This window comes from Castanea sativa, chromosome 6, assembly GCF_040712315.1.
Source record: "Castanea sativa cultivar Marrone di Chiusa Pesio chromosome 6, ASM4071231v1".
NCBI classification, from domain to species: Eukaryota; Viridiplantae; Streptophyta; class Magnoliopsida; order Fagales; family Fagaceae; genus Castanea; species Castanea sativa.
Genome location: NC_134018.1, coordinates 5,981,981 through 6,009,095, shown reverse-complemented (window position 1 = coordinate 6,009,095; position 27,115 = coordinate 5,981,981). Strand labels below are relative to the sequence as shown.

The 27,115-nt window shown below is 33.3% G+C and overlaps 3 protein-coding genes and 1 pseudogene across 3 annotated transcripts; all 4 read right to left on the bottom strand.

Moving 5' to 3' along the window:
• Positions 1-1,327: 1,327 nt before the first annotated feature.
• LOC142639343 (receptor-like protein 6) lies at positions 1,328-12,353 on the bottom strand. Its single transcript, XM_075813538.1, has 5 exons — positions 11,381-12,353; positions 9,637-9,982; positions 9,561-9,604; positions 3,322-4,367; positions 1,328-3,166 (listed from the first exon to the last, which is right to left on the bottom strand). Exons 1-5 carry the CDS (start codon positions 12,336-12,338, stop codon positions 1,328-1,330), a joined length of 4,233 nt encoding a protein of 1,410 aa, XP_075669653.1. The 5' UTR covers positions 12,339-12,353.
• Positions 12,354-14,103: 1,750 nt separating this feature from the next.
• Positions 14,104-15,570, bottom strand: LOC142638430 (uncharacterized; annotated as a pseudogene).
• A 1,604-nt stretch (positions 15,571-17,174) lies between these two features.
• On the bottom strand, positions 17,175-18,817 carry LOC142639342 (uncharacterized). Its single transcript, XM_075813537.1, has 2 exons — positions 18,320-18,817; positions 17,175-17,246 (listed from the first exon to the last, which is right to left on the bottom strand). Exons 1-2 carry the CDS (start codon positions 18,815-18,817, stop codon positions 17,175-17,177), a joined length of 570 nt encoding a protein of 189 aa, XP_075669652.1.
• Positions 18,818-21,553: 2,736 nt separating this feature from the next.
• On the bottom strand, positions 21,554-24,112 carry LOC142639341 (uncharacterized). The gene is made up of 2 exons (XM_075813536.1): positions 22,696-24,112; positions 21,554-22,188 (listed from the first exon to the last, which is right to left on the bottom strand). The coding sequence occupies exons 1-2, from the start codon at positions 24,110-24,112 to the stop codon at positions 21,554-21,556; spliced, it is 2,052 nt and encodes a 683-aa protein (XP_075669651.1).
• Between the last annotated feature and the right edge of the window lie 3,003 nt (positions 24,113-27,115).

The following is a 27,115-nucleotide window of genomic DNA, read 5'->3' as shown; positions in this document are numbered from 1 at the left end:
ATCTTTTATTAATTCATCATAGGGGTAAAATTGGTAATTAAAATTTTAAAATAAATGGAATCCCTCCCCTCTTTTCCAAATTCTTCCTATTTAAAAAAAATTAAAATTAAGGTACCTCATAAAAAAATAAAATGAAAATTGGGAGGATACACAACATAGGCTTAAATACTTCCTCCCCTCACCCCAATTTAAAAAATTCAAAATAAGATTTATTAAACCCTCAAAATATATATATATATATATATATATATATATATATTTTTTTTTTTTTTCTATTCCCCTCCATCCAAAAAAACTATAAGTCTACGTAGACAAGTCATGTTTGGAATGATCCACTATAATCAACAAGTTACATTGATCATTTACTCAAGTTTTATCACACAACTTGAACTTAGACTACAAATTAAGAAAAATATAAGTTTACCTCAATGACCTCTATAAAAACCAACTTCACAACAATAAAGTCTTTCAAACAACGCATTAAGAAATAATCCCAAATACCTTTAAAATATTTGCTTTAATAGGTTTCAATGACCATGGTAGGAGAAAGAAAAGCTCACACTCTAACGATAATCTCTCACACTTGTGTGCTCTACCTTCTATATGTGCTGGAAGTTCCAACATCAGACTATATTGGCCTTAAGAATTTGGGCAAAGAAGAGGTAAATAAGCCTTCATGGGCCTTGGAAGTTTCTACAGAGTAGGTCTTTTTCTTTTCCTTTTTTGTGGGGTGTAGGGGTGTCGGGGGGTGAGTGGGGGAGGGTGGCAGCTGACAAAACTTCGACCTTCCTTGAATAAGGGTGTGTTTTCCACTTTTCCATGCCAGATCAAGGACCAGATCTAACTTCCATGCCTAAACCCTTTTTCATTTTGAATTCTAGTATTTTTATGATTATGATTTGAAATATTCCATTTTTTTTTTCTTTTGATATAAAATCAATTATTCATTGATACAAAGAAAATATTAGTAGCCAGCACAAGACCATCCCAGAACTAAATTCCAACATGCCACACAATCTAAAAAAACAAACAAAACATGGAATTCCGGTAAATTATATATATATATATATATATATGTTCATCATATATGAGCACAATTATTCTATGAAGAAGTAAACATCTATACATACAAATTATTGTGCAACTTCTAAGACAAGCATATATAAAACAATAGTACAATAATATTCTAGAGAATTTTTTTTCAAAACACATCAACCACCCCTTAATTGCTTTAATTTCATCTTCCTCTTGATGTTTAAATATTACCCCCCTTCTCTTCTTTAGATACTATTCTCCTTTAACCAAGCTTACAAGCCATTGAAGTTTTCTAGATTTGGAAACAAGATATTCCAACCAAGCTTACAAGCCATTGAGGTTTTCTAGACTTGGAAACAAGATATCCAATGGCTATCCCGTACACAAATCCACATCCATACCCCATCATCACAGCCCTCCAACCAAATCCACTTGTAAACTTTAAATCGTTGTCCTCTTCAGACGGTGGTGGCTCAACAATCATACATTTCTTTGATAATGGAAATTCACACAATCCTTTGTTCCCAATGTATGAGTTGTTTTGAAAAGTATTAAATTGTAGACCTTGAGGTATGGGTCCTATAAGTTTGTTTTGCGAAAGGTTTAAAACAACTAAAAATGTTAACCTTGTCAATTGCATTGGAATGGAGCCATTGAGCATATTTGAAGAGAGGTCTAAGGATTCAAGTACCAACATATTTCCCAACGATGATGGGATATAGCCAGATAGGCTATTATGGGAGAGGTTGAGCTCTCGAAGAAACTGAAGTGTTCCAAGTACTTTTGGAATTTGCCCATGGAACTTGTTGCATGAGAGGTCAATGGTAGTGAAGATGGTTAAGATTCTCTCTAGCTTAAGTTCCTGCCCTTTCCATACCACCATTATTGAGTCTTGGTAATAGTCTTCCCCAATATATTTCAATGGAACTTCATTTTCATTGACTGTTTTTATAGCTTTCAATCCTTCAAAAAAATTGGAAGTTAAATGACCCATAAAATTATTTTGAGAAAGATCAATTATTCGCAACATAGCAAAAGATGAGATGGCCTTGAAATTTTCAATTTGACCATAAAATCTATTGCACCTCAAGACAAGAACCTGTAGCTTTGGAAGCTTTTCCAACCAATAGGGGAATGAATCATTTATTTTGTTATTTCCAAAGTCTAGAACTTCCAACTTTCTACAGTTGACCAAAGATTGTGATAATGACCCTTCCAATTGATTGTGATTAAAGACAAGAGTTCTCAAGCTTTTGCACTTTGCAAACATTTCAGGGATGGTTCCATGGAATCTATTTGTTCGCAAATCCATCACCGAGAGAAAATCACTCAAGTATCCCAAACATTGTGGAATCGTACCAGTTAGATTGCTAAAGGAGATATCAAGGATTTGGAGGGATGTTAGATTGCAAATTGAACAAGGGATTTCCCCGGACAAGTTATTGTTTGATATAGAAAAGAAAACCACTGAAGATGGTGGAACAGGAAAAGTTCCTTGAAGAAAGTTGGCATGAAGATCAAGATTTTCTAAGTTCTTTCCTGGAATTTGCTCTATACTTGTCAGAGAGTTATGAGAAAGATTTAATGATTTCAAACTCCCTAGCACTTTAAACATCCATTTTGGGACTTGGCCTTTGATCCTATTGTTAGATAGGTCTAAGGTGTCTAAGAACTCTAAGGTTCTTAAAAAGTACGGAAATCCAGTTATGTTGCAAGATGCTAGTTTCAAGTATTTGAGTTTGGGGAAGGTATACTTTAAATTGTTGTTGATGCTCAAAGACAGACTGTTATAGGATAGGTCTAGAAAATCGATTTCATTGAGCTTGGAGAACATATCAAATTCTAGAGTGCCACTCAGATTATTTGAAGAAATATCAAGCTTCTGAAGTTTCACAAGGTTTGAGATTGACTTTGGAATAGAGCCATTTAGCCTGTTGTTATATAACAAAAGAATCTCCAATGACTTGGCATGTTGGAATTCACCAATTTGACCAATAAGGTGGTTAGAATTTAAGTCTAAATTTGTGAGTTTTGTGAGCTTGGTCATAAAATCTGGAAGTGTACCTTCAAAGTTGTTGCCTCCGAGGTCCAGAAAAGTGAGATCCTTTAGATTTGAGAGTGATGATGGAATGTGGCCAATGAAGTTGTTAGATGAAAGGTGACAATAAGTAACTTTCGTGAGGTTTCCGAAGGACTCGGGTATTGATCCTGTAAAATTGCAATTCCATTAGATTCAAAAGTATTTTAAAGGATTGGATGTTGCCCACATGAAAGAGATGATGGGATCTTACCACTTAATTTGTTGCATCGGAGATTCAAGAAAGACAGCTTCTTGAGGTTTGAAAGTGATGATGGCAACTCACCAACAAAATTGTTACTTGATAAATCTAATTCAGTAATTTGCGTAAGGTTACCAAATGATGCAGGTACCGACCCATTGAAATTGCACTGAGACAATCCCAAATGCTTTAAGAATTTTAGATTGTCAATGGAATTTGGCAATGGTCCTGAGAAACCTGTGGTAGAGACATCCAAAAACATCAAGGGATTGCTCCAATTTGTCGTTGGGAAAGCCCCTCTGAGTTCAGGATTACAAATTAAACTGAGCTCCCTCAGGTTTGGTAGGCGGAAAATGTTATATGGTAAGTTGCCATGCAATCCACAACCGTTGAGACTAAGGACTGTCAAAGAAGAGGACAGATTCATCAACGAATCAAGCGAAACAAGTGACATCTGAACAGCATCAAGACGGAGTTCTGTTAGCTTGGTCAGATTTTGAACAAGCCTCCTCATAACAGATGTATTGAGACTAACTTGTTTATTGCCAGAGAGATCTAGTGAGGACAGTTTGGAGAGTTTGGATAGTTCATGTGGGACTAGACCAGAAAACTGGGAAGAAGAAAGATTAAGTTTTTCCAACTTAGCAAACTGACCAAACCCAGATGAAATCGGTGAATTGAAGCAGTTGAAAGCAAGGTTGAGCTCTTGCAAGTTAGGGAGAAGAAAGAGGCTGCTATCGGAATGAATGGTGCCTTGAAGCTCACTACAACTAAGGTCAAGGCTAATCACGTCTCTCCCCATTGTATCACACGTAACCCCACCCCATGAGCAACAATCTCTGCCCTCTTTCCAAGACTCTTTCTTTTTATCACAGTCATAAGAATATTTGGAAGAAGAAGAAGTTGGATAAGAATGAAGTTGCTTAAATTTGAGCAACGCTGAGCTCTGCTCTTGGGAACACAATAGTGTAGAAGAAGAGGAGAAAGATGATGATGAAGTAGGTTGAGAATGCAAGAGAAAAACGAGGAAAACGAGTTGAGAGAGGCATATTATTAAGCAACCCATAGTTCTTAATGAGAACAAATATCTCTGTCTGCTTAGAATGGAGAGCCGGAATGTGGATTTTTATAGGAAAACGTGAAGGAAAAATGGATGGAATGTGTCATTTTTTTTTTTTTTCCTCATTCGTGTCTGTACTTAAAATGTTGAACAGCGAAGCAACATAATTGTCAGCTTAACCACTATTAAAGTTTGGTAAGAATAAAAATGATGGTGACTTTTTATTTTTTAAGTCACGGTCTTTTTTATATATTAATAATTTTTTTTTTAAAGTCACCGTCAATTTGATTTGTACCAAACTTTCTTTTTTGATAAATATGTACCAAACTTTTTTATCTTTGAAGTCACCATCAGTTTGATATGTACCCAAGTTTAATGGCAGCTGAGCTGAACATGAAACATGAACATATATAAAAATGAATAAAAATATGCCAGCTGACTACCTTTTTTTTTATTATTATTATTTTTTTTACTTTTAAAACAAATAAATTCTTATAAAAAATTAGACACATAGAATATTGTAGCTTGTAAAACATGAAGCGAAACACTCAAAATACAGTAGAGAATTTCTATTCATAAAAAAAATAAAAATCAAATCAAGATCGTGCTCATATTGACCAAATTTTTCTTTTTGAAATAGTTATAATATGCTACTAATTGTGCAGCTCAAATCCTTTCCTCTCTAAACTCCAAGCATTTTGTGCATAAGAAAATACTAATTAAGCTATAAGCTAGCCCTTGGTCATATTGACCGAACTTGAGTGTTGTTTAAGTTGAAAAAAAAAAAAAGTATTTTATAAGACAGTCTCATGATACTTTTTCTCATGACATATGTAGGTCTCATCCCATATATATGTATCCTATACATTGTGAAAAATTACACTTTACCATTATATATAAACTATTCCCCAAATTATACTTTACACCCTGGCCTTTCAAAATGCATAATTAGAACTTTAAATTATAACTCATGTTACACTTTGCATCATGTCGTCAACTGAGCTATTAACTTGGACGGAAAAACACAGCGTCACATGAAAAGACACAATTACCCATTCTCTTAATTCCTTAAAAACAAAGGAGAAATTATACTTACCGCCTTAAACTATATTCCCGATACACTTTACATTCTAAACTTTGGTTTTCCATCCAAGTCATAAGCGGAATTGGCGGTGGAGTGCAAAGTGTAACATGAGTTAATTATAATTTAATTAGAGTGTTAACCATGTATGGTGCAGAGTGTAATTTGATATATAGTTTAGGGTAGTAAAGTGTAATTACTCAAAATACTCTTTCATTAAACTCTCAACACAAACGCTTGACTTGGAAATTTTAAATCTTTCTATTTTTTATTTTTTAATATATAGAAATATTACTTTTTTGTTTTGAAAGAATATTACCATTCTTTCTTGGGAAGCAAGTTGCTCAATTTTTTTTTTCTTTTTTTTTTTTCGCTGAAAGTTGCTCAAAGATTTCGACCATTGGAAAAATCTTCGGAGAATGTCCTTGACTTCTTGACGTGTAGAAGACTTAAGGTTATTTTGGACTATCTAGATCGATATAGTCTTTTTTTTTTTTTTGGTTATAAATCTAAATCTGTAGTCACCATCAACTAATGAAATTTATTCTCAAAAAAAAAAAATCAACTAATGAGATTCTATTTAATAATAAAATTATAAAAGACTGACTAGCAGCATCGTTATTTCCATAGCCATGCTTTGTCAAAAACAAAAAAAAAAAACAAAAAAAAAAAATCCACTAATGACCGATATAGAAGTCAAGTTTTCCTTTTCATTACAATAAGTATAGATTCACCCCCTTATTTGGTATATGTAATAAATATTCTCTAAGGAGTACTTTAAGTTTTGTCTACTAAGTTCCAACAATTCATCACTTCAAAATATGTGTTTAATATGCATAGGTTTTTTTATAAAAAAAATTTCTTAAGTAGTCATTTTTTTTTCTTCAATTGATTATTATTTTTCTTATTTTATAGTATTTTGTTACTTTTATTTAGATATCAATTAGAATGATAGTTTCTCAAATGAGTCTTCATTGCTGTACTGCTTTGTTACTTGTCGGTCAAATAATATTGTTACATATTGTTAACCATTTTGTGTATTCCTCAGGTTTGTTAGTATCGTAAGTGGTAAATTAAGTGATTTTTTCTAAATAAAATTCATAAGGTTAAAAGGTAGAATTTTTTTTTTAGAGAAAAAAAAAAAGTTAAAATTATTAATAAAGCAAAGATTATCTCAGTGAAGTTAAAAATATATGACTAATACCGCATAAATACTTTATTTAAATTTAATTTTTTATATAACACTTGTGAATATTTCATTTACTAAATTATATATGATTTACTCAATTTTTTATGATATAAAATATATATAAACAAAAATTTTGATATTAAAAAATCTAAGAAAAGAAATTAGATTAAAAATTTCTTTGCACGCATTATTTTAGTTATCCCTCCCAAAACATTAATAATTTACTCACATTTTTAAGTAAATAACAAATACATACAAAACTATGTACGACCATGGTCCGTGGATAACTCAACTTTAGAATTTAGATTTCTAATTGACCCAACTCTTTTAATTTCTTAGACACTGAAATTTTATCTATTAAACTCATATTTTGTACGTGCATCTTCAATTTAACTACAACACCATATCTATTTTAAAAGCATGTTAGTTGATTGTTTTCATGCATTCTGAAGAATATCACAAGCACAATGCACAAGAAGTATAGATAATTAACGAAAAACAATCACCCGCATAGAACCAAACATGCAAAAAGGCCAAAGTAGGGCACAGAAACAAATGCATACCTATTTCTGAATTTAATTATTTTGTTTTTGCTCCATCTGGTGATGTTCGAGAGAGAGCGATCATATTGGGATAGGAACATCATCAAAAATTTCCAAATTGGGTATGTTGTCGTTTATTATTTGGAGGCGAGGATAATAGAAGAATTTATAGGCCATTTTATGAATAGTTTTGTTTTGTGTATGAAATTCATTGAAAATTGATTGAGGGGGGAAGGGGATGTTAAATGGATCCTCCTTAAAGTTAAAGGGTTTTAGTCCATTTTACCCAAAAAATATTTAAATAATAATAATAATCTAGGGTTAATTCCAAGAAATTCTAAATTTTCTATTCGGACATAGTGTTGATTTCAAGCAAGCTTTCTAAAACCCTAGTTCCCCAATTGGCATTAGTCAAGACTCTTGCCAATGAACCCTTCCCATTATCCAGATCGGATGTGCCAATTTGGGTCTTTTGCCTTTGGGGGTTGGGTATTTGGGTGAAATGATTGAGTTAACTGAAGCTTCCTATTTTCAAAAGCAAAGTATTGTTTTTGTTGTTGGAATTTCACAAATCTAGGTTATGAGTTGTGTGTTGATAATGCTATTAGTGAGTTTTAATTTTGATCTGGAAGTTTTTATGTTAGGTTGATTTGGAAGTTTTTAACCAAACAAATCTAGGCCTTTTTTTTTGGTTGAGTGATGAATTTTTTTGGTTGGCTTTTTATTTGAATGAGTATTTTGTTGAATTTGTATAAAAATTGTATTGATTTAAATTTTTGGAAATCTAAATGTTCTTCCTAATGGTTGGCTTTTTATTTTATGAATTTTTTAAAATATATTTTTAGTTTTAGAATTTTAAAAATACCAAAACGTCTTTTTAGGACATTTATCGGTAACCCTTCTAATGGAAGTTGACAGAATAACTGAATTGAATAAATTTAAAAGTTAGAGAACTTAATTGAATGAAATTAAAATTACATAACTAAATAGAGTTTTAGACAAAATTAGAAGATGCAATTTAAAATTTAGCCTCTCTTCTTTCTTTTTTTCTTTTTTTTTTTGTCAATTTTTCTGCAAAAATATTTGAGAATTGATTGTCCTTCATCAATTTTAAAAATACCAAAATAAACGATTTTTTTTTGTTTTGATTTTTTTTTTTATTATTATGTTTTTACTATTGGTCCTTTGGATTTTATATTTGGTCTTATTAACTAAATCCATATTAGTATTTTATTTAATTTTTTTATAGGTTAGTTAATTTCTTTGAGTCAATATAATTTTCATAATTTAATAATTGGCCTTTAGCCCTAGTCAATTAGATTTAGGTTTAATCTTATTGGTCTATATCGGTGTGTTATTCTACTTCAATGGGTATAAGCTTATGATGAATAAAATTTCTATTGGAATCTTAGCTTCATGTTGTATCTAAGCGACAGTAGGGGAGTGCAATAAAGAAATAAAGTCAGTAGGTCTCTTGGGGTGCATATGGAGATGATCGAGACATTCATGAAACAATTTAGCAAAGTCCTTGCTCCTAAATTATTCTTATCAAAAAAAAAAAAAGGAAGAGGAGCTAGTTCAAGGCCCCTTAGAAGCCATGATCATAAAAGAAATAAGAAAAGTGGATCGACACACGTTACACAATAAAATGTCACTCACACATTATTATTATTATTATTATTATTATTATTATTTTATACTAACTCACACATTTTGTTGAAAACATGGAGTGCAATATGAAAAAAGCCATGGATAAAGTGAAAGATTACCCATAAATATGTCCAAAAAGAAATTTAAAACCAAAGGGGAACAACCCCATTATGTACAAACATTTGACAAAAAGAACTTAAAAAAATAAAATAAAATAAAATAAAAACTTGAGCTCAATATTGAAACTTGTAAATAACCCAATTCCTAAACTTAGATATGAGTCTACAATAAAATATTATGAGATTACCTTGAATTGATAAGGGAAAGATGTTGGAATCAAAAGTTTTGGTTTAACTGAAATTTGATAGAGTGTGGAAGAGAAAGGGTTTAGTTTCAGATGACTAAGTGAAAGCAAATTAAGACCACATTGTTAAAATACATGTTTTAAACATGTCTGAGAATCTCAATTGACCAAGTGTCTACCAAGACATTTTGTATGACCTCTATTGGCCAAGCGTCTAATGAAAATGCATGCAATGCAAAATATAAAAGTTTGAATTCTCAGCTCTCACAGAGATACTATATAATAATTCACTCTTCATGTGTAAAAATTACTTTCACAAAGATTAAAAACACAAAGAAAAACATATATTTGGCTCTTTCACAAAGAATTTAACATGTTTATAGATGCTTAGATCCTAGAGTTGTTGGTTCTACATCGTTCGCCATCTTTGCAAAGGAAGGCTCATGTGTTGGTCAAAGCCATAGAGATGTCCTCTACTCCATGAAAAGTGGGAAATTTGTGCTCTAATTTATGAGATGTTGGTTTCCACTGCCCTATAAGAGGGCTTAAGATGTTGACTACATGCTCCATATTTGGCCTTTGGTATGGTTTGTGAGTAGTGCAATGTCCTGCAAGCTCAACTACTCTGTATATGCTCTCCATGGTCTCCTCATCAGGGTTAATAGTTTGATCAATGGCCATGGGGAAGTGCTCCTTATTGTTTAGAATCTCACAAAACCATGTAACTAGATGAGGGTTCTCATCTGGCAGAGTATCATCTATTGCTTTTCTACCGGTAATTAGCTGCATCAAAACCACTCCAAATGCATATACATCCGCTTTGGTGGTCACTCTTCCTGTAGCTATTGACAAGGAAAAGAACTCATCAAGATGACCTGCAATGGTTCAACTAGTGACATCTAACTAAAAAATAATTGTTCATGGTGAACATTGGTGTCAACATACTTGGTATGACACAAGCACATGAAGATAAAAGATTATATACGTACAACAATAACAAAGTCCTAGTCTCAAATTATTGAGTTGTTCATAGATTCTTAATAAATTAGTCAAGGTCGACTATACATATATATAGTGGTAGAGTCAAAATTTCAATTGGGAGGTTGGAGGAAATTAAAAAACATTATTAGAATTCATCATAAAAATATTAATATGTATGAGTCATAAATATGTATAATAATGCAACTATCATACAAAATAAAATATAAACACAAAATGTAATTTATTTTTCATTCCTAGATTAATTTACTTTTTTTTTTTTTAGAGAGTTTCAACCTATGGCTCCGCTCCTGATAATAGCTTTTTATTATTAGAACAATACATCAATTAGTTTTTGGTGTAAGTGGAGATTAAACCCTAGATCTCTTATACAACCATTGAAGATTTTACCACTAGATTAATTTACTTAGTTGCTCTATGTGTGTTCATATTTTTGAAATTTCTTCATGATATTTTTTTTTCAATAATTTGATTAGTCAAAATAAATTGGTGTTAAAAACATAACAATATGCCTAGAAAGTTACATACTAAGTGATTGATTGCTTCAAAAAAAAAATTATAGAATTCAATATTTGTTTCTCTGTTTATCTAATTATTTAAATTTTGAGTTTATGACGAAAACCAAAGGTCAAATTTAAGACCTACAATAACTTATATAGCAAGTTGGGTAGTAAGGATGGAGAAAATAATATTTATAAACTTGTTTAGATTAGGAACATGAAATAAAGAGACTCGCATGGTGTCTAATGCATTAAAGTGAAGATCATAGACTGTTGTAAAAGAATAAGCAGATTTAAGAAGCATGGGGGTTGATATGGAAATGACATAAAAGAGTGGACTAATGTGGACTTGCGGCCCAATCATTCCCATAACACCATTGATTCTATAAAATGACAAAAATCAAGGAGCAATTGGAGCAATATGAAGGCTATACTAAAATACTAATAACACTCCGTCAATGACAGGTATGAGAGATTATTTACAATATTATTTTTATACACAAATAAGAAAGTTGACTGACTTCAGTATTAGAAAGCTTCGTCCGACATCATATTGATACTACCTCAGTGATGTGATTTGCTTTAATTGTGCAGGTAATTTGGGAGATTGTCCAAGTTTTGAATGGCCATTTAATCACTATACTCTTATCAAATTCAATTAAGACACAATGACCATTTCGTAACTATACTCTATCAAATTCAACTAAGACACAAGAACATAAAATCTTAGGCTTTAATTACCTCCATATTCTGGCGCAAGATAACCAAATGTCCCAGCTAATCGCGTCCATACAGAGTTCTTTCCGTCAGGCGCAATTTTAAGCAAACCAAAATCTGCAACCTTGGCCCTCATATCACTCCCAAGAAGTATGTTGGAAGGTTTTAAATCTCTATGAATGAAAATTTGTGGTGCAAAACTATGTAAGTATTCCATTCCGCGTGCCACATCCATTGCTATCTGAATCCTTTGCTTCCAAGTAAGAGGAGAACACCCATTCTCACCCAAATCAAACAAATGTTGTGTTAACGACCCCTGTGGCATATACTCATATACCAAAAGTCTCTCTTTCTCATTGATACAACATCCTAAAAGAGAAACCAAATGTCTATGCCTCACTTTATTAAGGACTGAAATTTCCGCCTGAAATTCATTGATTCCTTTGCTACCCATTGCAGCAGATTCCATCCTTTTCACAGCAACCTTGGTCCCATCATGGTATTCTCCTTTGTAGACAACTCCAAAACCTCCCCTACCCAAAATGTTATCTTCATTGAAATTGTTGGTCGCCTGTTTCAGAACTTCGATCGAAATTTCAATATTCCGTACACTTGTACGTCTACTTTCAGGATTCTCCACTACTTCAATCTTCACTGAAATTGTTGGTCGCCTGTGCCTTCTACTAATATAACATTTAATCGAGACAAATAACATGACCACAACAAATATGATCACAGCAATAACTATACTAGCAATCATACCAGGCAAGATGGAAGTACCACTTGACCCCATTCCAGCCGGATTGCCACTAGGCGATGTGCCATTCGAACCTGGCGGAGCACTCCCTCCACTTCCAGAGCTCGGAGTATTCTTCCCAATCAAGGGATTACAGGTCGTATTTAGCTTCACTGAATCTCCAAATTTTGGTATCAACCCAGTAAGGTTATTGTTCGAGACGTCAAGAACCTGAAGGCTTGTCATGTTGGTCAAAGCATCCGGAATGGAACCCGTCAAATTGTTATCGTTCAGATACAAATTCCTCAACGATGAGATTTTTGCAAAGACAGGAGAGATTGTTTGGTGAGTGAACGAACAATGTGAAACAATGGATAGTTAATGCAGACAATATATCATGTGAAGATTAATTGAAATTTCAAACTGTTAAAAGGAAACTGATTTTCAACAATGATTTCACAAACTTGCCACTTTTTTATTTTGATGAACTCTGGCCACATTTTTTTTTTCGTGTGCGTAAAACAACTCAGGATTTTCACTGGGTTAGTTTAGGTTTACTATAGTCTATAGGCTCATAATTATGGGTACATTTTGTATGATGGGGGAAGAGATTGCACAACCGCCTTTGGTTTGACTAATAATTTTGGGACCCTTTTTCAATGGGGACCTTAAATAATGACTTAAGTGGCCAAAGTCTACGGCTCTTGAAATTGAGTACATAAATAATTACAAAATTTAAATTTAAATTCAAGGCAAATAATGGAATCCTAAATACTATGAACCATGAAATTAAGGCCATTTCAAATTAGCAATTTAATGCAATAGAAACAGCACTAATCATTTTGTTCACTTGATTTTTTTTTTGGGTGCCTTTTTTTTATATATAAATACATGAAATTATTTTTAATTTCTTTTCCGTATTCCATTTTTCATTTTTTTTAATTATTATTATTATTTAAATTTCCTCCTCGCTCAGTCTCTCTTACCCAAGCCACTCTTCATGGTTCAAACCCCATTGGCTCATGGGCACAAGATGTATAAGGTGAATCGGAAATAATCTCGGCCGTCCATTACACTTTGACATCATCAGCGGTTTCTCAACCGGAACAATACTGCCGTTCTCCGATTCTTTTTTTTACTATGGTTCCATTCATGTAGCCTAGGCCATTCATTGTGTATTCCATGCTTAGACTCACATCGGTGTATTTTGCGTTGAGTATTCCATTCATTGTGTATTTCATTCATGTAACCGCTCTTTGGAACTCGTTGCTTGATAAATCAATTGTTGGGAAGATGGTTAGGACTATTACTAATTTTGTCTCCAATCCTTTCATTGTCACCTTTATTGAATCTTGATAAACACCACTTCTCCTAGATCAATCATATGGATCAAAAGGATATGGTCCATCTTTATCTTCATCGCTAGTCATCATGGCTTTCAACATTTCAAATCAATCTCTCGATAAAAGACCAGTAAACTCATTGCTAGAGAGGTCGAGATTTTGTATTTTAGAGAAAAGCATCACTTTACTTTTATGGTTTCCTACGGAACCATGAAATCAATTAAGGGCCTGTTTGGATAAGCTGTTTCAAAAGGCGCGTTTTAAAAACTAGCATTTTTAAAACGTGCGTTTTGAAAACTCCATTTTAAAAACCACAGATAAGTGTTTGGTAAAAATGTGAAAATGTGCGTTTTCTATTTTTAAAGTCATATTCAGCGTTTGGATAAGCTGTTATAAAAATAGCTGTTTTGAGTGTAAATTCCCAAAAAGGACTTAACTATTTTTTAAAGGTTATATTGTCATTTTTTCTGTGATCAGTGTTTTTTTTATTATTGAAAATATGTAATTAAGCTTAACAATTACATTAATAATAACAACAATAATGATGTTTTTGTTGTTGAAATTCATGAAGAGAAGTTTATCAAATTTAAAATATTAAAAATAATTCATCAAGAAAAAGATATTAAAATGATTAGGAAAATAATTATATCAAAATGTTAATTGCCAACAATATCAATACTAGACAATCCATTATAATAATAAAAAAGTTCTTATCCAAAAAATCAAACACCAAAACAGAAATAATAAAAATATTGTTCACAACCCACAAATGGATCGAGCTATTTTGTCACGAACAAATTTCATCTCCTCATCTTGTATATTTTCAACGTTTGCCTGTTTGCTACTACCTTCTTCACTACTATTGCTTCTTGGTCTGTCCAAGTCATGTTCATCCCAATTGAATCCCTCATCTTCTCTATCATGTTTTCCAATAAAATTATGCAAAATACAAGTAGCAACTATAATGTTTCTTTGATGCTTAATGTCATAAGGTGGCATTTGCTTCAAAATTTTCCATTTATTGTTCCACACTCCAAAAGTTCGCTCAATTGCACTTCTAAGTGATGAGTGAACATAATTAAACCTTTCTTCTATGTGATTCCCTCGACCAACTCGTCGAAAATCTGAAAGATGATACCTCTGTCCCTTATAAGGTGGCAAATATCCTTTCCTTAAAGGGTATCCAGCATCAACTAAATAATATTTTCCTAGTAAAAGAAAAAAAAAATGTAAGATGTACATAAATAATATCCTTCATACATATTTAATGTATAAAAATTTTATATACCTGGTGGTGGTTTTGGAAAGTTGACAGATTGTCGACAGATAGCATCTAAGAAAATACGTGTATCATGTGCTGCACCCTCCCACCCAGCCATAACAAATGTGAAAAGTAAATCAAAATCGCATGCTGCCATCACATTAAAAGATGTCACGCCCTTTCTATTATAATATGAAGCTTTTTTGTCGTTTCCAACAACAACTTGGATATGTGTACCGTCAATGGCACCAATGCAGTCCTAAAATAAAATAAAATTTTAGATACTTGGGAAATAATACTAACAAATATTAGAAACAAATTAGAATGTATGAAATGAATACCTGAAAGTGTGGCATGTACAATGGATTTTTCTGTATATGTCTTGGAATTATACTAAATGTAGGGTCAGAAGGCTTGAGGATATCCATTGACATTATGTTAAGGCGTTTTAAAACTCTATGAAAATGTCTGTGTATAGTCTCACCAGAATGTTGGAATCTTTCTTGAACCATCCTATAACAAGCTCCTTGTCCAAGTATCATTAAACATATACCTACTGACTCTTCAAGCCTAATATGCCTTGTGTGCTGAAGTCCATATGTATGTTGTAAAACATTACACAATTGAAGGAAAACATGTGGCTTCATTCTAAACATTTCGTTTCATTACCCGTCAAACAATCCATCAACCACATATAGCCAGTTTGTTCAGAATCTCTACAAGGTTGTTTATCCATATATTTCATATAATATGTCACTGCAATATGACATCCAACCATAGCAAGATCGTATAATTCCTCATCATCATATTCATCGGTTTCCACATCAGAAGAATGATCTTCATCACTATTATCAATATAATCATTGTAATCCATAGGAATAACACCTAAAATATTATAGCAATAAATTAGATAAATCACAATAAAGAAAATGATTAATCATTTAAAAAATAATAACTAGATAAATCAAAATAAGTATCTATCACACAACAAAAGCCCACAAAAGTATCTTAGATTGATACTACCTATGGAAAACCATAGGTAGTATCAATCTAAGATTAAGTGAAAAAACTACTTCATAACTTCATCTATGTTAATAACTAGCACCCTAACCTTTTTACAAAACTACTCAATCTCAGATTAACATGTGGGTCTCGCATTAGTAATGTAAAATTATTTTCCTTTACAAATGGTCTCAAAAAACTATTTGGATAAAAAAATTTATTTTTATGTGTGTGTGTGTATATATATATATATATATATATATATATGTATGTATGTATGTATATATTATATATTTTTAATGAGGGAGAATGATTACTCTCTTTGGAAAAAAAAAAGAAAAAAAAAGAGATCTAAATATGATTCTAGCACATTAAATTTTAATAAGTTTTAATAATTAAATTTGTTTGCAGATGTAAAAATATATGATTAAGAATGTGGGTCCCAATGTGAAGTTGTTGTGATGCCAAGCTACGGTTGCTATATGGTGCTGGAGCAATAAAGCAGTACTAAAGTCATAATTATAGCCTGGAGTAGTGTAGTATAAGTGGAGCAATGCCGCAGTGCAGAAGAGTTAGTGCAGCAGTGTGCAGATTTGCTAATAACACATAAGCATGTGACTAACTAGTGAGTTGTTAGTGAGCTGTCAAAAAGCTAGGAGCTTGTTACTAATCAATTGAAATTTATTATTATTATTATTTTTTTTTTGTGTGTGGATAATTTAGAAAACTTTGATTGACACAAAGTTACAACTTACAGATGTATCAGCAAACCCCAACAAGCAGAACAACAGTAACATGAAATTGCAAATTCAGGTCAAATAGGCAAAATAACATTCAGAACGATGGACTGACTAGTACATACAAGAAACTTATTGGCTTAGAACTACAAGGTTTCTAAGTTAACCAAATTCCAATATTCTGGAGGGACTGTTCCAGAAAATTAATTTGCTTCAAGATTCTTAAAAAAAATTTCCATTCAAATTGCTAGCAAGTTCATTTTAAAGTACACAAACTTACACATTTGTATAGACTCTTTTGTTCCATGAAAATAAATTCAACAATGATGTGGGAATAAATATTTCCAGCTTTAGAGTTCCAACTTCCGAAGAGGAACCAATTACAGTTTAAGTGACAGAACAAAATAGGGAAAGTAGATAAGTCATAACAAACACTGATCCAATTGCCCATACTTTCTGCTGCATTATACAACAGGTCAACTAATAGTCTAAAATCAGGCCTCAATTTCATGTACTAAAATTTCCATTACAATCCTTAAGTAACAAAGGAATCAAGCAAAAACAGGTCTCTTACATTTTTCTTGTTTATCTTTCTAACTCCCTGGTCTTTCTCTAAAACCATATCAATTAGTGCAAGATCCAAACACAAGATAATCAAGCTATTGTCAGCCCAATGGTTGAGCCTTTTGAGCTATTAACAGCCAAAACATGACTGTTTTTGTAGCATTCTTTCTTATTGCTACATTGTTCCAGTACTAGAATCATCAACTAGTGTTGGTTTTTTGTAATTCTCATTCTCTGTCAAAGTTGCCTGCAAACCAAACCAGAAAGTACGATTACTGATGAGAAAGACTTTCTGATCTCTCTCTCTCTCCAAAACCATATCAGTTAATCAAGCTATTGTCAGCCAATGGTGGAGCTTTTTTTTTTTAGCTAATCAATAGCCAAAACATGACTATTTGTTTTTTTTTTTTGCATTCTTCCTTATTGCTACATTGGTCTAGTACTAGAATCAACCAACTAGTGTTGGGTTTTTGTAATTCTCATTCTTTATCAAAGTTGCATGCAAAAAATAAACTAGAGTAGTACTATTACTAATGAGAAAGGCTTATTATTTGTCATCAAGTTTTGATTTCTAAAAAGCTCATTGTCCAAGTTTGGATTAGTACATGTTTGGTGTGTATTATTTCTCAGCTTGTCAATTAACTGTTGACTTTAGCTTGCACACTAAAACTAAAGAAAACAATACTTCTAGGCATCATTTCAGGTATTTGAGAGAGCTCAAGCATGATTACATCTACCTCAGGAATTGAAATGGAAGGTGCATCTTGTGCTCCAACCAGCACACTCATATCTAGGAATGGTGTTGTAACTTTATCAGAGCTCAGGCATGATTACTTGCAGCAGTAACATGCTTCCTTGCAGCAGTAATGCAGCAAGCTCTTCTACTACAACAGCCACTGCACTACTCAGTCAGTCCACAAAGATCTAACACTCTGATACAATATGTTGCCACTACACTACTCAATCAGTACACAATATGATCCTAACACAGCACTGATTTAAGTTTTTTATCACAAAACCTAACAAACTCAACATTGGTGAAAAAATAAAGTTGATTTATTGGCAGAAAATTGTGAGAACAATGAAAAGAGGTCCCAACTCTTAATTTATTAATACCTTTCTATTCAAAGATACAGCCAAGCTTCTATCTTTGTAATTCAAACACCCTAACAGCCCAACAAGTTAAAACACCCTAACAGCCACATTATTCAAAGGATAAAACAATAAAACATTAAACATCTCTCTCCCATAAAACATTATTCATAGGATAAAACATAAAACACCCTAAGTGCCAAAGTAGTGCCCTCCTAACAATCTTGCCTCCTCTTGCAGAAACTTAAGTTGTAAATATGGTTCTTCCATCACGACAAACATCTCTCTCTTCCCTCGTTTTTGAAAAATGCGTGCTGCCATGAGGTAGAGTTCGGAACCCTTCTCAATGCCATCTAAGGTGCACACGCGTTCCATGACATTACGAATAGTACTACTTGGCTCCACTGAAAAAGCTGAGTTCCTTAACTCCACAACATCACAAATACGACTAAGCTGTTGTGTCAACTGTAATGCAGTTCCTCCTTTCTTCCCTTTGTTCTGTGTGGATGATGGTAAAACTCGCTTCTTTCCTTTCTTTTGTGTTGGGTTAGGTGGTTGTGTGAGGTTAGGAGTCTCATCTTCATGAACGTCATCATCATCATTTGGAGAAGATGAGTCAGCAGAAGTATCACCTAATCCCTCCTTAAGCGTCTCAAGATCATCAGGTAACACACCTGAAGTGGGCGCCCATGCTAAATCTCCTGTGGCTGCAAAGTCCTTAAACATGATATCTAATAAGTCAACATTCTCCAAACCTTTCTCTCGAAATTTTGCAGCTTCAGGAACGTCCTACAATTTTGAATATTCTCATTAATAACTCAAATAGCATGGTTTATCTACTAATACAAAATATGTACAATGGGTTATACAAAACATACCATTAGTTTCCTCTCCCACCACTCATCAGTTGCAGCTATTGTTCCTTTGGCTGCATCCCATCCCAATCCAGTTTCACTTCCCTTCAACTTATTCCAAAGTACCCAATCTTTCTTCAAACTATCCCATATATGCTTATACTTCGCCCTAGGATATTCCTTTCCAGTTTTCTTTTCAAAAGTTGCTATAATATTTGTCCAACCCTTTTTACTAAAGTGGGTATTAGGTCGATTACCCTTAAATACCTCATCCACACAAGCTTCGCAAAAGATAGTTGTTACTCTTGATGGCCATTGAGCTCTAACATTTGAGTTATTTTGGGATGGCTTACCCATCTAAAAAAAACATGAGTTTGTTAATATTAATGTTCAACCAAATACAGCAAGTTCTACAACCAAACCCACGAGAAAATCACAAAGAATCAAACAGGAATTCCTAGGTAAGTTCTACAACCACAAAGAATCACACAGTTTCAACCAAAGAATCAAACAAGAATTCCTAGGCTATTGCTGCAAAAGCTTCAATCCAACCAAACATTATTTCACAAAATAGATGTTCTTTAAGAGAGACATATCACTACGGCCACATAATGAAGGAAGGACAAACAAAATACAAGGCCATTATCCCATGCGTTTCAAAAAGGATGAAAACTTATGGCAGAAATTCCATGGCATCAAAGTTACTTAACAGAGACATTATTTCACATTGTACAACAACAAAACCATGGAGGATCTGTGAGACAGAGAGAGCACTTACTAGCAACAGCAACAACAAAAAATCTCTAATTTCTAATATTTTGAGTTCAAGTAGCGTAAACCAACATGCCAAAAGCCCAAATCTATATCAGAAATTCAAATATGGGTAAGGGAGAATAGTTACCTGGAATTGCGATGAAGAACGATAATGAACAAAGCAAAGCAAAAAACAACGAAGAGCCAATCCTTATGAAATTGATGAGTTTAGAGGCAGAGGACTGAGTATATATATATATATATATATATATATATATATATATATATATATATATATATATATGGTGAAGGGAGCGGACTGAGGATAAGCATGGAAACAGAGGGCATTTCTGGTTTTCAGCCCAAAAAAAATAGCGGTATCACGATTTGCAAATCGCGCGATTTCGAAATCGCAACGGGAAATTACCTTTCCTGAAACGTGAAAATCTGCCGATTGAAAAACGCAATCCCACAAATTTTGCCCAGCCAAACATATCTTGATTTCTGCGGTTTGATAAATGGACGTTTAGCTCTCTCAATACGCCTAAACAAACGGGCTCTAAATCTCAAGGCAAGAACCATAACTCGAAAAGACAGGTATCATTCGCTGTGTTATAACTAAAGTTTCTCAATTAAATTCTTCTTAAAAGGAAAACCATTATTCAAATATGTTGAAATTAAGGACTGCAACAGCCTTGTTTGTTGGTGTTGATTTTTTGCTGATTTTTATGAAGGGAAAAGCAAAGCAGAGACTGTTATTTTGTTACACAATAGGTATTTTTTTGAACTTTATGATTTCTTTCTCTCACACATGACCTCAACAAGGATAGATTGGTCTCAAAATTGTTCAAAGCCCTCTTACCAGACCTTTAATGGATCCAAATTGATGTCGACCATCCTTTTTATACCTTCCAATCTGCTGCTCCTCATACTTTCCCTTGGCTGGCTACAATTCTTTTAGTGAGCTTGGTTCATACAATATAGGAAAATGCCCGACACTAATTGTGCTTCTCTCTCTCTCCATTAGTGTGATTATTAATTTTATATTGACGAGAAAGATTCTAGAATGTTCAGAACCATACCAAAATTTTTTCATCCTGATAATCGAACCATTCCGGACATTATCCAAAATGGATTTGGACCCAAATTATCTGGTGAAACTATTAAAGAAATATCAAATCTTTTTTTTTTTTTTTTCTGAACGCAAGAAAACACGTGGGTGAGTCCTGTGTAATCAGGGAGAGTGAATGGATGAGGAAGAACGTTTCTTTCAAGTTTCAAGGTGGGGTTGGGACTTGGGAGTGTATTACTGGCCATTTCCACTATATATCCAATCTCTATTCCCCTTCTTACGATTACTTAGTAGAAAGTAATTTAGCAACAAAAAAAAAAAAAAAAAGATTCCTTAGTAGAAAGTAGAATCTATGAAGTGTAGTTTTCTTTCTCAAATTCAGAATTCTTCAGTAATTTTTGCCATTATAAATATTTCATCTATCATTTTTTATTGAGCAAAATAAAATATTAAAAGTACAACTGAACACAACGCCAACCTTTGAAAATAAGCTAATATTGTACTAAATCTACTCTAATTTACTCTACTCTCCCTCCTTCTCCTCAATCCAAATGGACCATAAGTCCAACATGCCACATGGTCTCACAAAAAAAAAAAAAAAAAAACACACACACACACATACAAAAATACTCAAATATAAAATACATAAAATAGAAGAACAAGTGAGCACAAGGCTAGCCCCAGAATTAAGCCAAACATGCCATTCAATCTCAAAATAAACAAACAAATACACAAAATACCATCAAAGGAGAGGCTAGACAAACAGAGAACCCCTTTAATACATCAATTTCTTCTTTGTCCAGGTCTTTGATTATTAGGCCTTCTCTTCTTGTCTTTTTCTTTTCCTTCAATGAACCTTACTAGCCATATAGGTTTTCTTATTTTAAACACAACATATCCCATAGCTAATCCAAACAACAAGCCACATCCATAGCCGATTAGCACAGCCTTCCAATCAAATCCGCTTGCAAACAATGAATCATTGTCTTCTTGGAATATTGATGGTGGTGCTCGTTGTGTCAGCTCACTAGTGCCGCATTTACTTGACAATGGAAATCCACACAATCCTAGGTTTCTGTCATAAGAGTTGTTTTCAAATGTAGCAAATTGTTTGCCTTGAGGTATGGGTCCAATAAGCTGGTTTTGTGAAAGATTTAACATGGCCAAAAATGTTAGATTTGTTAGTTGCAAAGGAATTTCTCCAGTGAGGCTATTTGAAGAAAGGTCTAAGGATTCAAGCGCCGACAATTTTGCCAATGATGATGGGATATGGCCAGTTAGGCTATTATGGGAAAGGTTGAGAAGTCGAAGGATTATAAGCCTTCCAAGTACTTCTGGAATAACTCCTTCGAATTTGTTGCTGGATAAATCAATTGTTGTAAAGATGGTTAGGATTCGTTGTAGTTTAATTTCCAACCCTTTCACTGTCACCACCACGGAATCTTGATATTGACAACTTTGACGCTTACAACCATAACCTGTATAACTTTCACCCAAATACTGCGGTTCAAGTCTGCCCTCATCATTAATCATCATGGCATTGAATTTTTCAAAATAATTTCTTGGTAAAAGACCTGTAAACTCATTGTGAGACAAGTCAAGAATTCTTAGCTTAAAGAAAAACACCCCACTAGTGTTATGATTTCCTATAGGTCCATGGAATTTGTTGGATTTCAAGACAAGAACCTGCAGATTGGTAAGAGCTTCAGACCAGTAAGGAAATAAATCATTAATCTTGTTGTTTCCGAAGTCAAGAACTTCCACATTTGTACAGTTGATAAAAGATTTTGGTAATAGCCCTTTTAAATTATTGTCATTGAAGACAATAGTTCTCAACTGATTACCCTTTGCAAATGTATCAGGTATGGTACCTTGAAAATTATTCATTCCCAAATTCATCACCCTAAGATAATAACTAAAGTTACCTAAACATTGTGGAATCTTGCCTTCCAAACTATTATTAGAGATATCCAAAATTTCAAGAAAACTTACGTTGCAAATCGCTGCGGGTAATTCACCAGATAGGCGATTGTTTCCTGCAAATAAGTATGCAAGAGACTTGGCGTTTTTTATATCAGATGTAATTGGGCCTTCAATATCATTCAACGAGATATCAATAAGAATCATGTTCGGTAATCCCCAGATTCCAATAGGAACTTTACCCGAGAGTGAGTTATTGTTGACCTTAAAACGACGTAAAGTGGAACAATTGGCGAAACTTGCTGGAATTTCACCGGTGAGATAGTTCTCAAACATGAAAAGCGACCTCATAGTACCTTGCTTGCACATATCTGGTGGAATTGGACCGGTAAAGAAATTCTCAGAGGCTTCGATGAAATTAGTTTTAGCCCAGGAGAGAAGGTTATGAGGCAGCGGACCAGTGAAGCTGTTTCTATACAGAGAAAGGTCCACAAGCTTCGTGAAGTTGCCGAACTCGGCCGGTACCTGGCCAGATAGCTCGTTTTGATACAGTTGCAGAGAAACCAGGTTATTCAAGAACCTCAACTCAGATAGATCGCCTTCAAGATAGTTATTCGAAAAATCGAACATTTCAAGCTTTGTGAGGTTTCTTAGACCGATAGGAAGTTTTCCTGTGAATGAATTGTTGTAGAGCTCAAGCTGCCACAGGTTGACTAGGTTCCCAATCTCAACTGGGATTTCCCCCGTCATGTTATTGTCGGCAAGCTCCAAGTTGATTAGCTCTTTAAGGTTTCCAATCTCTGCTGGAATTGTGCCTTGGATGCCGCAGTTTGATAGGTAAAGCCAAGTCAAGTTAGTAAGCAGCAACACCTCGTTTGGAAATGGAGTAGGATTAAAAGGATTGTCTCCGAGGCTCAGCCAGACAAGACCAGTCATGTTTTGGAGTGATTTCCATGGGAAAATCCCTGAAAATCCGCTTGCATTCAGATGTAGATACTGCAATTGGCTTAGAGAGGATATTTTTGGAACCGACCATCCTGTGAACAAATTGTTGCCCAAATCCAAGTATTGCAGTTTGACACAATTTTTCAAGTCGTCCATAATTGGACCGTGCAAGTAGTTGAATCCGAATGAGAGCTTTTCCAATGATTGGAGCTGGCATATTGAATCAAGAGGAACAACCCCGGTTAAATTTTGGTATGGAAGTTCGATTTCTGTAATGGAATCGTTGGAATTGCAGGAGATTCCAGTGAAGTTGCATATGGAATTTCCAGATTCCCAAGAACTAAAAACATTGGTGTTTGATGTTTGAAGGGCGGATTTTAGTTTCATGAGAATTTGAAGGTCACTGGATTGGATTCCAGAGGGAAGGTGGAGGAAGCAAAAAAGGAGAATGAAAGGGTAGATAGGCGGGCGCGACATGTCCTATGGTGGACTGACTGGCGTAAACTTTTGTTGGTATTAGTATCTATTATGATCTTATTTAGAGAATAATGAATTTAAGGCTGAAGATGGTGCCATTTTATAGCAGTGGAAGTCACCTGAAAGTAGAAAGTATTGTCGTGACGTAAACATTGAGACTGTTCCAAGTTTTAATTAGTATGGCCGTGACTTGAGGACTGGGATATGCTGTTGCTTTTTAATCTTTTTTTTTTATTATTATTATTATTATTATTATTAGGGTAAATTGCATCACACTCTTGAGGTTTGGGCTAATGTAAATTAGGTCTAAAATTTTTCAAAATTAATTAATTTGTTCCTTAAAGTCAACTTAGTCCCTAAATATTTAGTTATTTTTTCTCAATTGTTTTAGGGATGAAATTGACTTTGAGGACCAAATTGGTTAGTTTTGAAAAGTTTTAAATCTGCTTGATATTAGCCCAACGTTAGAGAGTGTGAACAGAATTTATCCTTATTATTATTATTATTATTAGTATCCCATCTTCACTGCATTTATGATATGGCCGTAAGCACAAAAAAGATCTCGCACATTTGTGAACAATTTTCCCGAAGCATATTGGCTTTTTATCACGGCTAACACCCTACTTTCTTGTATATAAAGGCTACTTTTTTCAGTTACTTGATTTTATAGTAGTGTTAATTATACGCAATCTATTTTACACAGTTTATTCACACTCCAAAAAGCAACTGACATGGAGACATCCAAGTTGGATAATTTCTTTTGGGTATATGTGCTATGATACATTAAACAAATGCCCAAAAAATACTTGTTAATCACACCTTTTAAGGGGAAAGTTAACTAATGTTTTAAGAACATTAGTTTAAAAAATATTTTTAAGAACTTTTTATATTAAAAGAAAAAAATAACTAAGTTTTAGTCAACTTTTAATATTTTTCCTAAAAGTAATATTAAAATGGTTTATTAACAAAACACTTATTAACCAAACTCTATATATATTGAAGCTGTTTTTTTCTTTTTCTTTTTTGTGGGTATTAAAAGGAATTAATTTTCATGGAATAAAGTTCTAATAGTTAAACAAAAAACTCAATAAAGAACTTTTATTTAAAAACTAAACTCTTTTAATTACAATACTTTACAACTGTTATTACATCAGTGCACACAGGGGCACTTTTACATTCAAATTCAATATCCTTAAATACACACACACACACACCTAACACCTACTGACACTGGGACACTTATTTTGACTTTGCTTTACTTCAACACTCTACGACAGTTGGAGCTTAATGGCACACACTTCACTTCACACGGCTTCACCTCACTTCATACAAGTATTTCTCTTCACCCACACTTCACCTTATTCCACACGTCTCACACCGAAAATTATATGTTGTTCCCGGCATATTTGTCGGATACACCACACACCTAGGCACATGACATCCTATCTATACTAGTCTTATGTCAGTTAAAAGAACTGACTTTGAAGCTTCTAGCTTTATCTTTTTAAATACTATATTTTACCAAGCTTCTAGACACCTTAAACTTGTGGCTGAAATTTACTAGTGCAGGGAAGCTTTTAAAGAAAATATGAGAACTATATAATTCTGGAAAGAGAGCAAGAGGGAAATGTCCTGAGAGAGAGAGAGAGAGAGAGGCTATGCTTGATTTTTAACACTAATTTACAAAGAAATTTTTTCCCCCGCAACCGATATGAAAATTTGTTAAAATTGTTTTGTAGGGTATATTTGGAGGGCGAATGGGCCAGATTTTTGGGTGAAAATCAAGCTCGTGGTGCTTTCTTTAGTCCATTGAGTAACCAGCGCAGTCGACACACTTTGTGAGACAATCCCGAAAAAGAGAACCTCAAAGGCAGCTGCATATAAACTTTCCCTATGAGCTCTCCATTAAGGCATGCATTTTCGCATCCACATCACAACAACAAAAAAAGTGAACTTCTTAGAAAATCAAAACGGTTAGAAAAATTCAAATTTTAAACAATCTAATAATTACTAAACACTAGCTTCTAACATTTATTAATACACTGCTTCACTTCACAAAGTATAAGTACTTGTAGAATGTGAAGGGTAAGGTTTAAGTCTCTAATAAAGAGCTTCACACACATATACACACTTAAAATATATTAAAGGAGAATTTCTACTTTGTATTAAAAAAAAAAAAATTTATTAATGCAAATCGTAATACTCTTCTTACCCAAACCACCTCAACGAAAAACCAACTACTCCTCAAAATCTAAAATAGAGAAATAAGGGATGAGCTCCCCAACTAAGCAAGTAACCAAATTTTCTGTTTTCTGTTTTAGAGAAGTAGCAGGCAACAAATCTGAACTAGTATGATCAAGCATATATACAAGTAAAATAATTAAATTATTCATAAGATAATATCAGATACTTAAAAATTTTATTTCAGATTAATTAGAAAAATACAATATAATTTGCATTAAATTCCAAATATTAAAATTTTCAGCCAACTTATGTGACTGATCGAATTTATATCAATGATCAATTAGATTTTGAGATTCTAGTAGGCTTAGATTATTTTCTAGAAAATGAAAAGAGAGCATGTATTACTGTAAATGAAAATTGAAAATGATCAAATTCATATGAAAATGCTGAAATTTGTCGAGAATGTGAGTTTTGGTGAAAAAATATGCAAGGCCAAACATATAAGTTTTCCAATGAAAACCGTAAACAGGGCCATGTAATTACGAAGACTTGATTCTAAGAAAAAAAAAGAGATTACAGAGACTTGAATATGTAACTTGCTGGTTTTGGACAAGTTGATATAGATTTATTTTCTTTGAAAAAGTGGAAAAGGAAAATTGAGTTACCAAGACTTGACACAACTTACTTGCATTTTACAACCATTAGAAAATGTGAACGAAATTTATTATTATTATTATTATTATTATTATTATTATTATTATTATTATTGTGAGGACACTAATCGGACTTATCCGCTTTGGGGAGCCAGTCCCTCACGGT